At 36.8% G+C, this 15,717-nt stretch overlaps 1 protein-coding gene across 6 annotated transcripts in view; it reads left to right on the top strand.

Annotated features, from left to right (window-relative positions):
* The window catches only part of usp45 (ubiquitin specific peptidase 45), a 40,217-nt gene that overhangs the window by 17,787 nt on the left and 6,713 nt on the right, over positions 1-15,717 (top strand). For all 6 annotated transcript variants that reach the window (XM_067406098.1, XM_067406081.1, XM_067406090.1 and 3 more), the window contains exons 6-14: positions 1,150-1,298; positions 2,050-2,145; positions 2,271-2,401; positions 9,452-9,539; positions 12,386-12,467; positions 12,658-12,749; positions 13,030-13,086; positions 13,188-13,316; positions 14,797-15,451. In XM_067406098.1, the coding sequence (XP_067262199.1) occupies positions 1,150-1,298; positions 2,050-2,145; positions 2,271-2,401; positions 9,452-9,539; positions 12,386-12,467; positions 12,658-12,749; positions 13,030-13,086; positions 13,188-13,316; positions 14,797-15,451 (1,479 nt within the window). The remainder of the gene's footprint in view (positions 1-1,149; positions 1,299-2,049; positions 2,146-2,270; positions 2,402-9,451; positions 9,540-12,385; positions 12,468-12,657; positions 12,750-13,029; positions 13,087-13,187; positions 13,317-14,796; positions 15,452-15,717) is intronic.

A 15,717-nucleotide genomic window follows, 5' to 3' on the forward strand; every position in this document is an offset into this window, starting at 1 on the left:
TACATAATATTATATTTTGAATTTAAGTACTTTTATTTTCCTTACTCTGCCCAAACATAATATTGTATTCTGAAAGTTCATTGTTTCATGGCTTTTTTACTATATATTTTGCAGGTCATTAAGGATATCCACTATTTACTTACCAGATTCACAAAACTGAGACTTCTTTTAAATAACATTGTGATATAATTTTTTTTTTTTTTTTAGTTTTTAAATACACTTTATATAATACAAACTATATATTTATTAGATGATGAAAGATTGTACACAATTCAGAACAAAGTAAATAATTAATGCTCTGTAATTTAATAATTTTTATGACCTTCTTGTAACTGAATTGTGTATAATAGTCAGTGTCTTTTAAATATAATAGGCCTTAGAACACACTATTATTTCCACTATAACTTTTTAGAATTTTTTTTTTTTTTTTTTTGTCATAGTAGAATAAATGTTAGTACAAAGAAGTAGCCATTTTAGAAATAATTGTTCAAATAAATTGCCTCATTGTATGTATCCTTATTGTTGCACCATCAGCCTCTCTTCTGAAGGACTGAGAGCTATTTACGGGACCGACTGCTCGCTCTGAATTATCATGCAGGTTGCTTTCATGTCTCCTGAGTGTTTAGGGCAGTGCACCCGTCATTTCTCTGGAGTTTAGCTGTTTTTGTGTAGAAAAACTCCCTCTTTCTCTCTCTGCGGGCCTTGTGTTTAGCCGCCTGGGCCAAGAAGCTCCCGCAGAGTTGTGGCAGTAGCGGGGAGCAGCTGGGCTTGTTCCCTGCTCCCTAACCAGCGTAGTTTTATCCAGCTGTCATCTGCAGCCTCTCCCAGCTGCTACCCAGAATGTTAACCCATTTCTGCTACAGAAAATCAAGCGCTCACTGGGACATGGCCCAGTCCAGGGCTGCGTTTCACAAAAGCATTGTGAGCTAAGTTGATCTAGAGACTATTGATGCCAATGGTTCTTTTGAGAAATGTAACCTAGATCTTCACATAACCGAAAATTTCTCTCAAATAAATTGACTTAAGGATTAAGTCGAGTTTTCTGCCTTTTTTACGTGCGGCAGAACATTTTTGAATGTAGAAAACCTACTTTACTAATTAGTGTGTTAACTAGAGATCTGTCAACTTGTAATTTCTCTCGTCTTTTAGGAACAACCTCAAAAATTATCAAGCTCAGAGAGGAACCCACTGAGTATGTGGACACTCAGAGAGGGAAGAGTCCAGTGAATAGCACACTTATTCCGGTCAAGGGTATCAACAACCTGGGTAACACCTGCTTCTTCAATGCTGTGATGCAGGTAAAGTCATGTCCGAGAACTCGCATTACTCACTTTTAACTTTTGTTTGTGTCAGTTCTGTGTGTTTTGCATGGTTTAAGCCAGTTGGTTTCTAATCTTGGCTGTAAACAAAAATCAATTCAAATGCATTATCTGGAAGAGTTGTAAACACGGCCCCTTCACCCTTGTGGCCTTGAGCAAACAATTTATGCTTGCTCGTTTCAGAGGGACAAGGAGTCAGTATATTGAATGACACTTCAGATTTTTTCTTGTCAAACAGTTCACATTAGAAACTTCACTGTGGCTAAAAGCAGAAACTTCACTGTGTATATATATATATATATATATATATATATATATATATATATATATATATATATATATATATATATATATATATATATATATATATATATATATATATATATATATATTTTTAAAGGACTCTTCGATGAATATAAAGTAATTTATTTGAAATAGAAATCTTGTAACAATGTGAAAGTCTTTAGTGACTTTTGATCAATTTAATGCATGCCTGCTATTAATTTGTTTAAAAAATGGTATTGGTTAATAGCTTAAAATCATATTGATTTATCAAAATATTCAGCATTGCAGCCCTGATATTATTGTTTGGTCATTGCAGCCGAGTTGGAAACCTCCATGTGATCTTGTTTTCTGAAACACATCTTTGGGGAAAATTGAAAACACAGAGAAATTCTAAAATAGGAGTGTGTGATAATTTTCCTTTTTTCCATTGTTTGTTTTGTTTTAGAATCTCTCCCAGACTCACATGCTGAATGACTTGATTCAAGACGTCAAGGAAAAAGGCCATAAGATGAAGATCTCTCCCTCTGCTGAGGCTAACTTGGTATGTTCCAACTAAACTGGACTGAACTAGAACAGTTTCTCTCTTAATCTCTAAATCTTTTAAATATGCAATAAAACTCACCGTTTGAATGGTAGATGTGATATGAGTATTATGCTTTCTTGTAGGGGCCACTAACTGTGACGTTGCCCAGCCCAGAACCCCTCACCTCTGCCATGTTTATGTTTCTCCAAAGCATGAAGGAGCCTGGGAAAGGGCCTGTCTCCCCCAAGATCCTTTTCAACCAGCTCTGTCAGAAGTATGTCTACACTGTCGCCATTTGTAAATATATACTGTCTATGAAAGTCTGAAAAAGCTGTGTGTGATGGTGTATCTAAATGTGGCTAATTGATCGTCACTGTATGCCAAGCGGTTTCAAGCCTGTTTTGAACTTAAATGGCTGGTTGGATCCCTGCTCTCGGGGGTTGATTTTTCATGCCGTGTACAGGCTGAACGGTTCACTGGCTGTTGTTTAAACGTTGTTTGAACGTGCTGAATGGTTGGGTGGCTCAGACAGGAGCCTGCCAGGCAGTTGGGTGTCTCTCTGGTGCTTCTGTGATATTAACTCAGGTACTGTGCCTTTATCAGACCTGTGGGTTTGCATATGTGTACATGTGTGTCCTGCTCACCTGGCATCATCTCAGCCTTAAGCGCACCAATTCATTTGAGCATATACACATCACATCAGCCGTTACGAATGCATAAAACGTACAATGCTATAAAAAATAAGTATACCCCATGAAAAAATATACTTTTTTTCTTCGACATATGACATTATATATTATATAGGCATTTTGCTAATGTTAAAATATTAAAAGCAATATAATTTACAAGCTCTACTTGGACTGTACATTTTGTAATGTTCATAGAAAAGCTCCTCAGAAGGACAATTGTTGAAATATATTAATCTTTTCCAAGCTATTGAAATGTTCTCTTCGCTTAAAGTAAAATAAATGAAATAGAGGAGGTTTCAGAACAGTCTGTTCTGGCTGGGCCATCTCAATAGCTGAACACAAGATGCTTCAGGAAGAACTCAACATGCCCAAAATATGTTGAAAAAGTACAAAACTTTTATGGGATGTACTTACTTTTTCCACATACACTACTATTTAAAAGTTTAGGGACTGTAGTAAAAGTTTCTTACTACTGTAAAATAAGTTTCTTATGCTTGCCAAAGCTGTTTATTTGATCAAAAATCAGATGTGATATATTTTTAAAAGATCAAATATAGACCAATTAACTGGCCTATCATGCAAGTCAAACACAGTTGTCACCCTCTCTAGTCACAGAAGTTTACACACAAGTCTGGCGTTTAACTTTAAAGCATTAAAGGGTTAGTTCACCCCAAAATGTAAATTCTGTCATTAATTACTCACCCTCATGTCGTTCCACACCCGCAAGACCTTCATTCATCTTTGGAAAACAAATTAAGATATTTTTGATAAAATCCAATGGCTCAGTGAGGCCTACATTGCCAGCAAGATCAATAACACTTTCAGATGCCCAGAAAGCTACTAAAGACATATTTAAAACAGTTCATGTGACTACAGTGATTCAACCTTAATGTTATGAAGCAATGAGGATACGAGATACAACGACACGCACGCTCTGAATCACCGATTCGAAACAAAGGATTCGTAAAGCTTTGAAGCTTCATGAAGCAGTGTTTTGGAATCGGTCATCACTAGATATTGTTGAGTAAAGTCGTTATTTAATTTTATTTGGCGCACAAAAAGTATTCTCATCACTTCATAACATTAAGGTTGAACCACTGTAGTCACATGAACTGTTGTGAATATGTCTTTAGTAGCTTTCTGGGCATCTGAAAGTGTTAATTATCTTGCTGGCAATAGCAATGGATATTTTAAAAAATCTCTTAATTTTTGATCCGAAGATGAACGAAGGTCTTGCGGGTGAGTAATTAATGACAGAATTTTCATTTTTGGGTGAACTAACCCTTTAAAACAGTGATTCTCTCTGCCTCGCATACACATTTAATCTAATTCCTTCTCTGCACGGCAGACCCACATGCACACACTTTCAGCACTACAGAGCAGCAGCTCGTAGGGTCAAGTGAAGGTCTTCTGTACTGCACGGTTTATGTGTGTGTGTGCTTGTGTGATCCAACATGTCCTTGACGGGAAAGATCCTGTTTGTTTAATGCATTTGTTGACTGGCAAACTGCGGGTCACAGCTGCTGGTCTGATGGGGTACTTGAACTACTGCGCCATCTTGAACACCATCTTGTACATTTGCTATTTTGGTCAATGTGGCAGAATGGCATCTTTTGAGACATTGTGCTTTAAAGGACAGTATTTTTGAAGGTGGGATGAACACCAACCATTAAATGGGTGAAGAACAAGTAGTGTGTGTGTTTGTGTGTGTTACACAGTTGAGTGTTGTTGGCATGGTTGGTCGAGGGCCAGGTCACGCTGCCAGCTGGACAGATCTAAGCAGCACCAGCGCCAGCAGCAGTCCAAAGAGCATTGAGCAGCCTTCCCTGCTCAACACACACTGCTCCTGGTGCTACTGAGGGTCCCAGCTTGTAAAGTGTCCTCATCTTGTGCTTTCTGTAACTACATTTGAATTTGTATTATAATCAGCTCTCAAACCCTTTGCATATTTCACATTGAGGTGGAATGGTACTTATTTAATGTCTCTTAGTACAGAGATTCAAGCATACATGCACCGGTTTGAAATGCAGCACTTTCAAGGATGTTCTGGTTGTGAGAGATGAGAGTTAGAATAATAGACTTTAGTCACACTGGCTGCGATTTTGATCTTCATATCTCCTAAATTCTCTCCATTGTTGCCAATTTTATGGGGTACAAAACTAAGTCGGTTACAGGTTATGCTTTCTCAAAAGGCTGATTAGTGTTAGTTTTGTTCTTTATTTTAAAAGAGCAAGGACATCAGAAATGTATTCATTTATTCCCTGTTGTTTGTTAGATCATCTGCGACAGCATTCATGTTCTTTACATTTAGTTCTTGTCTATATGTGAGGGATAATGTAGACGTAATATGTAATGTAATGTAGTTAGACAGTTTTGTTGATGATCGATGTAGGGGTGGTAATCTAGATGAGATTAGTGTCCAGTTTATTGTCTGCTTACCAAATAATTCATTGCTTCTAAAAAAGCAGGCCGATTGGGGAGCCTCTGTAAAAGTCAAAGTGGGCCTCAAGATGTCTTAAAAAGATTTAAAATAAGATAAAACAAGCATTAAAATAAGCTAAAACAACAAAAAAAATCCAGTTCATACCCTTAACAACTGTGTTTTTTTCTTTTTCTTTGAAGAACTAGGGTTCCAGTGTTCTTGGAAAACCTTAATAAATGAAGTAGCCTAATTTTAAAAGTGTGATTTCTAGATGTCATGTACATAAATAATATCTAAAAACTACATACACATTTTTATAAAGAATATAAACTTTTCGGTAGCACTTTACAATAAGGTTCATTAGTTAACATTAGTTAACTACATTTGTTAACATGAACTAATAATAAACTGCACTTATACAGCATTTATTAATTTTTGTTAATGTTAATTTCAACATTTACTAATACATTCTTGTTAATATTAGTTAATGCACTGTGAACTAACATGAACAAACAACGAACAACTGTATTTTCATTAACTAACATTAACAAAGATTAGTAAATACAGTAACAAATGTATTGCTCGTGGTTAGTTAATGTTAGTTAATACATTAACTAGTGTTTAACTAATGAACCTTATTGTAAAGTGTTACCAATTTTTCTAGTTTTTGTAGATTTTTTTTTTAAGGCTGCCTATTCAGTAAATTACAAATATCTGGAAGAGTCATGTAATTTCATAAAAAATAAAAGTGAACATTCAGCTGTTAACTGGAACTCTGAAAGTTATTTTAATACTAATTAAATATAAATAATAATTATAAATGTATTATACATAATAATAAATACTATTCTAAGTATTTTAATCCATGGACAATCCTAGTCTCTGAGATTTATTTATTTATTTATTTTTATGATAACAAAACTTTATCTTTACAGCAGATGAACCGGAGGAAACATGCAGTAGCCTTCATGAGGAGGGCTTTAAATATTGTTTGGGACATTGTGGGACATCAAAAAGATAGATAGAGAACCAATTAAATAAATTGAATTAAAGAAATAATTGAATAAATTGAAATGACTTTATTTATCGTAGCATACTAACAGTGCTATTTGGAAGTCACTTGCCTAGGCCAACAGTCAATTATACAGTTTAGTGATCAAAAAATGTCGCAGTTGGCCAATTACATTTTACATTTACATTTAGTCATTTAGCAGACGCTTTTATCCAAAGCGACTTACAAATGAGAGTAGTAGAATCAATTAAATCAACATGAGAACAACAGTATGTAAGTGCTGAGTGAAGTCACAGTTATGTCAGTAAAGTGCTCATAGGGTTTTTTTTTTTCGTTTTTTTTAAATAAATAAATACACAATTCGATTGATTAGATTGATTGATTGATTGATTGATTGATTAGAATCAATTATTCAGGAGAGCCATGTAATAAAACAAATGATTGGGAGAATAAAATAATATATCTATTAAATGTTTTTATCCATTGTTTTGTTTTGGGTTTTTTTCTTGTGGGTAGTAATTCTGCTGACATTTCAAGGGACAGATGAATTATTTAGTGGCCAAAATCAGAACAATTCAGTTTCATAGAACTGTTTGTTGTGTGTGTTTTGTGCTTGGTGTAAGATGCATGTATGGGAGTGTTTTATGTTCGACTGATGTAGTATGCTTGCTTGTGTGTGCATGTGTGCATTGCAGCATTGTGCTGGGGCTGCCTGGCGTCTGGTACTAACTCATCCGCTGTTAATTGTGTTAGTGGTTACAGCTGTCCGTCTGTGACAAGGCCATATTGGGCGCACCGCTACAGGCTCCTTCAGTCTTCTCTTTCCAGTGGAATGAGCTTCCAGAACATTCTCAGTCTCTCTCCCACCTCTCCTACTGGAGCCCATCTCACCCGTCAGCTTCCCTCCAAAACACATTCACTCTGTTCCTGCCTTTCTGCAGCTTATGCCTACTGTATGGCAGATTCAGATATGTAGAGACATTTTGAAATTGTTTTGAAATATTTGTTTTTAGACACTTAAACATAAAAAAAAAATGTCAATGTCATAAATTTGGAAAAAATAAATTGTTTTATAAATATTTATATAAAATATAAATTGGGCTTTATTGTCACATGATTCTTCAGAAATCACTCTAATATGCTGATTTAGTGCTCAAGAAATATTTTTTATTATCATTATCAATGGTGAAAACTGTTGTGCTGCTTAATACTTTTGTGGAAAACGTATTTTGTATGCATTTTTTTCCGGATTCTTTGATGGATAGAAAATTCCAAAGAGCAACATTTATTTGAAATAATTAAATTTTTTGTAACAATGTGAAAGTCTTAACTGTCACTTTCAATCAATTTAATGTACCCTTGCTGAATAAAATTATTAATTTACTTAATTTACTAACCCCAAACTTTTGAACTGAAGTGTACATTTTTTTTTAAAGCAAATTTATTAAATTAATATATTAGAATGGTGGTGCTGAGAGAAAATAAACAGTGAGAAACAGAGGAAGGGGAGGGAGGCTGAGTCTCCAGACCCCCTGCTCATGACCTGTGTTAGAAGCAGGTGGCTGGACGTTCTTAAACACACTTCAGTCACACAGAGCCGGGCAGAACGTCAGACCTCATCAGCCCATGGTAGAGGCGTTCCAGACTGCCTGACCATCCGTCCTGCCCATGCATTCATTCACCCAGCCTGCCCTCACACAGCATACACACGCGCACACACACAGTGCTTGCAAGCTTAGCAGGTAATGGCAAAATCATTGAGCATCTGTACTACCTCAGGCGTCTCAACCCAATCCAACACCTTGACTTGCCCCTTTACCCTTGGGTTCATCACCAGACCAAATGGCCTTCCCATCATCTTGACCAGCTATCCAGCCTCACTGCTCAACAGGTTGATGCAGGGCCGGCTCCAGCTGCCCATATGTCCTCAACAGCTGGCCCACATCTGGCCTGGGCTCCCCAGCAGAGAGTCTAATGATCTATTTTCTAAACGCCCAACACGTTTTTCCGTTAGATTTACCATGGGGTTAGCTGGGAGGAAGGACGGATATATCTCCATATTGCCATTGTCCTCCAGTCTGCCATATTTAGGGTGGTCTTGTCTGGTTCTGTTCTGTAATTTCAGTTATTTTGAACATGTGGCATGTGTTTGAAGGACACCAAAATATGACGTGTTTAGAGATGCACCAAAATTTAGGCCACCACACATTTTTTATTCATAAATGCCATAAATTGCTGTTGTCGGTTTTAGAAAATAGTCAGACAATCTTGGCTGAACTGTAAATACTGTTATATGAGGATGTTTTTTCTTGAAAGAGCTTGTTTTAAGTTGATCTCATTTTAAAAATGGTAAAGTGGTAATAAACGTTAGTATCATATTGATCAACATTTACACATGCATTTACAATTTTTTTTATGCATGCAATATTTATTAATTTTGTTGCATTTTATTGCAGTCACTTATTATATATAATATATAATATAAAATAAAATCTCACTATAACACTTAGCTGTTCTCAGTTCAGTTTCAGTGAGTATTTTTTGACCATTTGAAATATGAGTTACAAAAGTACGCTTAATACACACACCAGCCTTGAAGAATCGAACAAAATTACACATCAACAACAGTGAGCAAAGATGATACATACTCATGCCAAAAATGACTTTGTTGTGGTTTTTCACATATTAAAACTTTAATTGAATACTTACAGATCTTTTAATTTAATTTGCAGTTCTTTGAAGTAAAAAAAAAAAAAAAAGAACTCAGAGAAATAAATTCCAATCTTGGGTTTGTAATTCATTAGAATCAGAGAACTGGTTAAAGCTCAGAATACTTTTATATATCTGGTTGTGTATGAAAGTGTATGTGTGGCTGCATGTGTGTGACCGACCTCAGCTGGTTGAATGATTGAATGATGAAAAGTTGTCAGGGAAAAATAACAGCTGCCTTTAAGATACTGAAACCTGCCGAGAGAGAGAGAGAGACACCTTATGCAGCATCAGAGAAAAGGCCTTGAGAGAAGATTATGTCCATTCTTCTCTCGTCTTTACTCATCTATATGCTGCTGATTGCTTTTTGTGTGTGGCTAATTGGTGTTTGCGTGGCTTTGGCTCCTTTTGTCCCTTTGGATATATTTACACTTGTGCGAATGTGTTTGTGTGACAGGAATTCTCATTCTGTGCCTCTGTGTGTGTGTACAGGGCCCCTCGCTTTAAGGGTTACCAGCAACAGGACAGTCAGGAATTGCTACACTACCTCCTGGACTCCATGAGAGTGGAGGAGACCAAGGTGAGTGTGTGTGATTTTAGTTTTTCTTACAGATGGTATGATGATCAGTCTAATGTGATCCAATCAAAAATAGACAAGTCAGACCATTTAGACCTGGCAGAAATGTTTAACTTGCATCTTATTCTGTCATCTGATTGTGATTTCATTTTGAGGGGAATATTAAAATCCTAACCCTACTTGCTGCATATCCAGATTGATTAATTAAAAATGTATTCAAATAAATATTATTATTATTATTATTAAGTATTAATTATATTTTTTAAAAATTCATGCTCAATTTTGTTTTTTTGTTTTTTTTAAGTTGGTTTTTGGCTGGTCTAAATATAAAAGCAGGTGAGAAGGGGAACCCTAGCTTTTGTTTAAAGATTGAATGTTTATACTACAAGTGTATTGTGGTCAAGTTCTAGAACCTGTTTATCTGTTTAGTGTCATCCTGCTTCAACTGGAGCGCCCAAAAACGGATGTTAATAGCAGGTCTATAGGGGGTCTTGTTCTCAGCATTACACCCTCAGTCCTCCTCAGTGCATATATAAACTATACCAGTCACTGCAAAGGGCTGCTTTTGCATACCGACATTAGGACATTGACCTCTCACGAGCAGACGCATAGTGGTTTGATAGGGTGCTTCTTGTAGACCGATACAGCTTGTGGGTTTCTTAATGTGGACGTGCCAGGGGCCAAGACCCACACAACCCCACCAGTGGCCCTAACTGCCCTAAGAAAGCGGGTGCAGCATTGGGCGATGAGCCCCAGGGCCAGCCAGGCCCATTCAGACTTGTGAATGTGGACAGTTGTGCCACTTAGGAACCTTGCAAGTGGCGCGACTGGCCTCATTGTGCATCCTGGGAAACAGTCAGCTGCTTGTTGAGGCTTTGTGATGGAGGTCCGTCCCCACCTCCCTCCCTCCACACTCTGGGGCTGCAGAGGGGGAGAATACAGGAAACAATCTAATTTAAATGTTCCTCATCAGGGATGGGCGGTATATCGAGTTTGTACGATATATTGTTATATAAACGATATACAGTAGGATAAGACAATACTGTTTATATTGATATCACAAGCGCATTTGAAAAATAGCAGAGGACATAGAATGAGATGCTGCACGGAAAGTGCAAAATCTAATTTGTCCTAAACATGAGGCATGCTTTATTTTCAGGATTTCAAAATAACTCGTAAGATATAGTTAACACATATAGTTTAATGTGGCCTGACACGTCAGATGCTCTGACAGATACTTGTGCACATTTGAGATGTGGTGTTTTCCTCAGTGCATATCTTACATTTCACAGGTATCTTCTCTATTTGTAAATGTTAGAAGCAAAGTCATGCAAATATTTCCATTTTGCTGTCAGGCGTGGCCTTATGTAAACGAGTGGTAATCAAATGTAGGCTAATAAAATTTTTAATCTCAGATGAGTGAATGTGTGTGCTCCTCTTACCAGTTAACATTAAGTCTGTCCTTTTGTTTTTTATTTTCATTTTTGATTTAGTGATTTAAACAGCATTATATTTTGTTTTAGATTTTTAATGTTGTTACAATGTTTGAATGTAATGTCTTTATAATTCTTTTTTTTTTTTGCACATAATATATAGAATTGCCTACATGGTTACATTCACTATATTTTGTTTTCATAGCCTTCAATATTATGATATGAAATAACATATATATATATATATATTATATTATACTGAGATTACGAGACTTCTTTCAAAACAAAAAACTGTACTGTATTTATAGTTATGTACTGTTTTACAGATCTAAAGATGTAAAAGTGAAATATACATGCAAGTTTTTGTACAAAAAAAAGATTGTCAACTTCAAAAATAGTTGCAAATTTGATCGATTGTTTTATAGAAGCATGCTTCAGAATGCTTCAATTAATCTCTTAGCTACGGTGTAACAGAGCTGAGACCCCTCAAGCCAGTCACTAAACATGGACACCACAATATTTATGTTGATTAGCCAATAGGATTGCTGCTCACAATATGCTAATTAACATCAATGAATTATCACCAATTAGCTGTTGAATAAAAATGCTAAGAAAGGGGCGCTTAAGTGAGCTCAACTTCTCAAGAGAGTGTGGTGGCCTAGTTATTTTAGGGTACGTGTGTGTTTGTGTGATTAATTAGTGTGTGTTGTAGCGGGGTCCGACACAGATGGGGGGTTTGGGGGTTGACTGGCTGAAGGAGAGGGATTAACCAGGCTTTTGACCTAAATAGGCCGCCCTGAGCGTGGGGACGGGACAATGGGGGAGACTGGTCGAGCCCCACAGACATCGCCACCACGGCCAATTATCTATTGATTGGTGCTTTACTGTGACTGTGTCTTCTAACAGCTCTCTCACCAACACAGTCACTGACCATGTCACCTCTCATTAAGAGCACAGGGACACTGGCCTTCACATGTCTTTATGCCCACACGTACATGGGATATACAATGCATGTGCCGTGTAAAATATGTGAAGCACACATTTACTTTTCACCATGTGTGCATGTTCATGACCTTGCGTTTGCTTTAGTTAATTTACAGCAACAAAAACCTGAGGGAAAAAAAAGAACACTTCCAAGGGTGAACAGTTTAAAGTCTGAGGGGGGAACGGCTATGTCATATTTGATTGTTTATAGATGACAGATGCAGGAAATTTTTCACACAACTAAAATGTTGACATTTTTGTTTTCCTTTTAATATTATTTAATTGAAATGTCAACTGTTCATTATTAAAAGATGCAAACTTCTTTACTGTGCCTCTATTATTTTGACCATGATAAAAGGAGGTTTTTGTGACAGCAACTGTTTGAGCTTCATTATCTAACAAAGTGGCATCACATTGTGTTTACATTGACAGCGCATTAAAGCAGGCATCCTCAAAGCCTTTAACAACCCCACGGAGAAGACAGCTGATGAGGAGACGAAACGACAAGTGAAGGGTGCTCCATCTCTGCTTTTGTCACCTGCATTTCACATCGCTCAGAACAATATTGCCATCTAGTGGCAATAGAAATAATGCCACTATTTACATTAAATTATCATTTTAAAAAGGATCTATTATTTGTGTTCTGCTTAATATACATATTTGAGTTGTATTATATAATTTTTTCTTGTTTTCATGTTCTACAGCTTATGGAAAGGAAGGAGTGAAAATGAATTTTGTAGATCGGATTTTTGTCGGAGAGCTAACCAGCACCATAATGTGTGAAGAGTGTGAACATGTGAGCATTTCTCATTTGTACAATGTCCAGATTCAAAGATTATATAAATGTTCGCGATTTAAAAAATAAATCAAAGTAATTTATGTTATAATATTTTGTAATATTTAATTTTATTATAATACATATTTTATAATATGTATATAATATATAATATTTATTAATATAGTATTTATTTCAATAATACAGTAATTAAGTGACTGCCTAAAGACAAATTGTATGGGATACATTTTAGAGTCTCTCTGAATACCACAATGTAACATGTTTATATCTTCATTCTTAGATTTCCACAGTAAAGGAAGCCTTCATTGACATTTCCCTTCCCATCATAGAGGAAAGGGTGAGAGCAGCCTTACTTTATCATTCCAAAATTGTACTTTATTGTACTTCCATTTAATAGTCTGTCCCTACGTTGAATGTCCTGAGCTTTCTTTTGCCCAGATCTCTAAACCCACAAACCCTGGTAGACTTGGGAAAAGTGGGCGGGAGCAAGACGGTCTGGTCTCTCATGATGACTCATCAGCTGCCCACGCACAAGCCAATCGAAACAGCAGGAGGTTGAGTGGACAGGTAGGTGGAGCCATTATTATAAGAGAAGCATTATGTAGTTCTTATACACTATCATTCAAAAGTTTGTAGTCTGTAAGATTATGTTTTTGAAAGTAGTCTCTTACGCTCACCAAGGCTGTATGAATTCAATTACAAATACAATAAAAATAGTAATATTGTAAAATATTATTGCAATTTAAAGTAACTTGTCCCTTTATGAATGTATTTTAAAATGTAATTTGTTCCTGTAATGGCAAAGCTGAATTTTCAGCAGTCGTCAGTGTCACATGATCCTTCAGAAATCATTCTAATATTCTGATTTGGTGCTCAAGAAACATCTCATATTATTATCAATGTTAAAAACAGTTGTAGTGTTTAATATTTTTGTGAAAACTGTGATACATTCAGGGTTCTTTGATGAACAGAAAGTTCAAAAGAACAGCATTTATTTAAAATAGAAATCTTTACTGTCACTTTTGATCAATTTAATGCATCCTTGCTCAATAAACATATTTATCTTTCAAAAAATCTTACCGACCTCAAACTTTTAAATGGTAGTTTAAGTGCTTCCTAGCTTCCTTGTTTTTAAAGGTGCCCTAGAATTTTTTAATTCATTTTTTTAACTGCCTATTTTGGAGCATAATTAAAAATGAGCCGATTCAGGGTGTGTGGCCCTTTAAATCTCGTGTTCCACGCCCCAAGAGCTCGCGCTTGCCTTAAAGAACATAAAAAAAGGTTCAAACAGCTAATATAACCCTCAAAATGGATCTTTACAAAGTGTTCACCATGCAGCATGTCTAATCGCGCAAGTACAGTGTTTATTTTGATGTTTACATTGATTCTGAATGAATTTGAGGCTGTGCTCCGTGGCTAACGGCTAATGCTACACTGTTGGAGAGATTTATAAAGAATGAAGTTGTGTTTATGAATTATACAGACTGCAAGTGTTTAAAAATGAAAATAGCGACAGCTCTCTTGTCTCCGTGAATACAGTAAGAAACGATGGTAACTTTAACCACATTTAACAGTACATTAGCAACATGCTAACGAAACATTTAGAAAGACAATTTACAAATATCACTAAAAATATCATGATATCATGAATCATGTCAGTTATTATTGCTCCATCTGCCATTTTTCGCTGTTGTCCTTGCTTGCTTACCTAGTCTGATGGTTCAGCTGTGCAGATCCAGACGTTAATACTGGCTGCCCTTGTCTAATGCCTTTTATAATGTTGGGAACATGGGCTGGCATATGCAAATATTGGGGGCGTACACCCCGACTGTTACGTAACAGTCGGTGTTATGTTGAGATTCGCCTGTTCTTCCGAGGTCTTTTAAACAAATGAGATTTATATAAGAAGGAGGAAACAATGGAGTTTGAGACTCACTATATGTCTTTTCCATGTACTGAACTCTTGTTATTCAACTATGCTGAGGTAAATTCAATTTTTGAATCTAGGGCACCTTTAATATGACTTTGTGTGTGTGTCTGTGATTAGAAGCTACAGGGTCGCCTTTCGTCCACTTCTCACGATGAGAGAGGCGCAGACTCGGTTTCTAACCGACAAGAGGAGGAGCTCTGTGTGGCTGGCCGTGGCCTGGCAAGTAACCGGCCGGATACAATGGGCAGCCAGTCAGACTGCAGTGAGAAAGACTCCAACCTGCAGGACAGCAGTAATGATGCAGACAGCGAGGCCTCTGAGAGCGAATGGTCTCCTCGAATCCCATCTGTGTCCAGTCATAGTAGCACATCAGATAAAGTCTTAACGACTGCAACCACAACAGCACACAATCAAAGTCTAAAACCTAACCTGAGCCCAAGCCCCACTCCCTTCGCCTCCATTAGACCTCAGCAGGGCGGTGCTGTGGAGCAGCTCGTCAGCGCTGTGTCCAAGCTGGGCCTGGTGCACACTTCCGCCGACACTCTACCGGTCAGCCACAGCCCAGAGGAACCAACCGAAATCCGGGAGAGAGACCGTCAGCACCACCAAGGAGCCTTCCAAGCCCTCTGTCACAGCTACACCCCCAGCTCTAAAGAGTGCTCGGTACAGTCCTGTCTGCATCAGTTCACCTCTGTTGAACTGCTCATGGGCAACAACAAACTGCTTTGTGAGAACTGCACTGAGAGGAGGCAGAGACAGATGAAGAGGAGTGGTATGTATTCTCATACCACATACCACTATTCTCTGTTTTCAACATTGATAATTATTAAAAATGTTTCTTAATAACCAAATAACTTTAAAAATATACAAAAAAAAAAATATATATATATATATATATATGTTTTTACTGTATTATTGATCAAACAAATACAGCTTTAGTGAGCATAAAAGATTTTACATACAGTTTGCATAGAAACTGGGTCTGCTTGTGATTTATGAAGGCCCTAGTCTGTTTTGACTGAAATTCTATTAAAAATG

This window comes from Chanodichthys erythropterus, chromosome 2 (assembly GCF_024489055.1).
Source record: "Chanodichthys erythropterus isolate Z2021 chromosome 2, ASM2448905v1, whole genome shotgun sequence".
NCBI lineage: Eukaryota > Metazoa > Chordata > Actinopteri > Cypriniformes > Xenocyprididae > Chanodichthys > Chanodichthys erythropterus.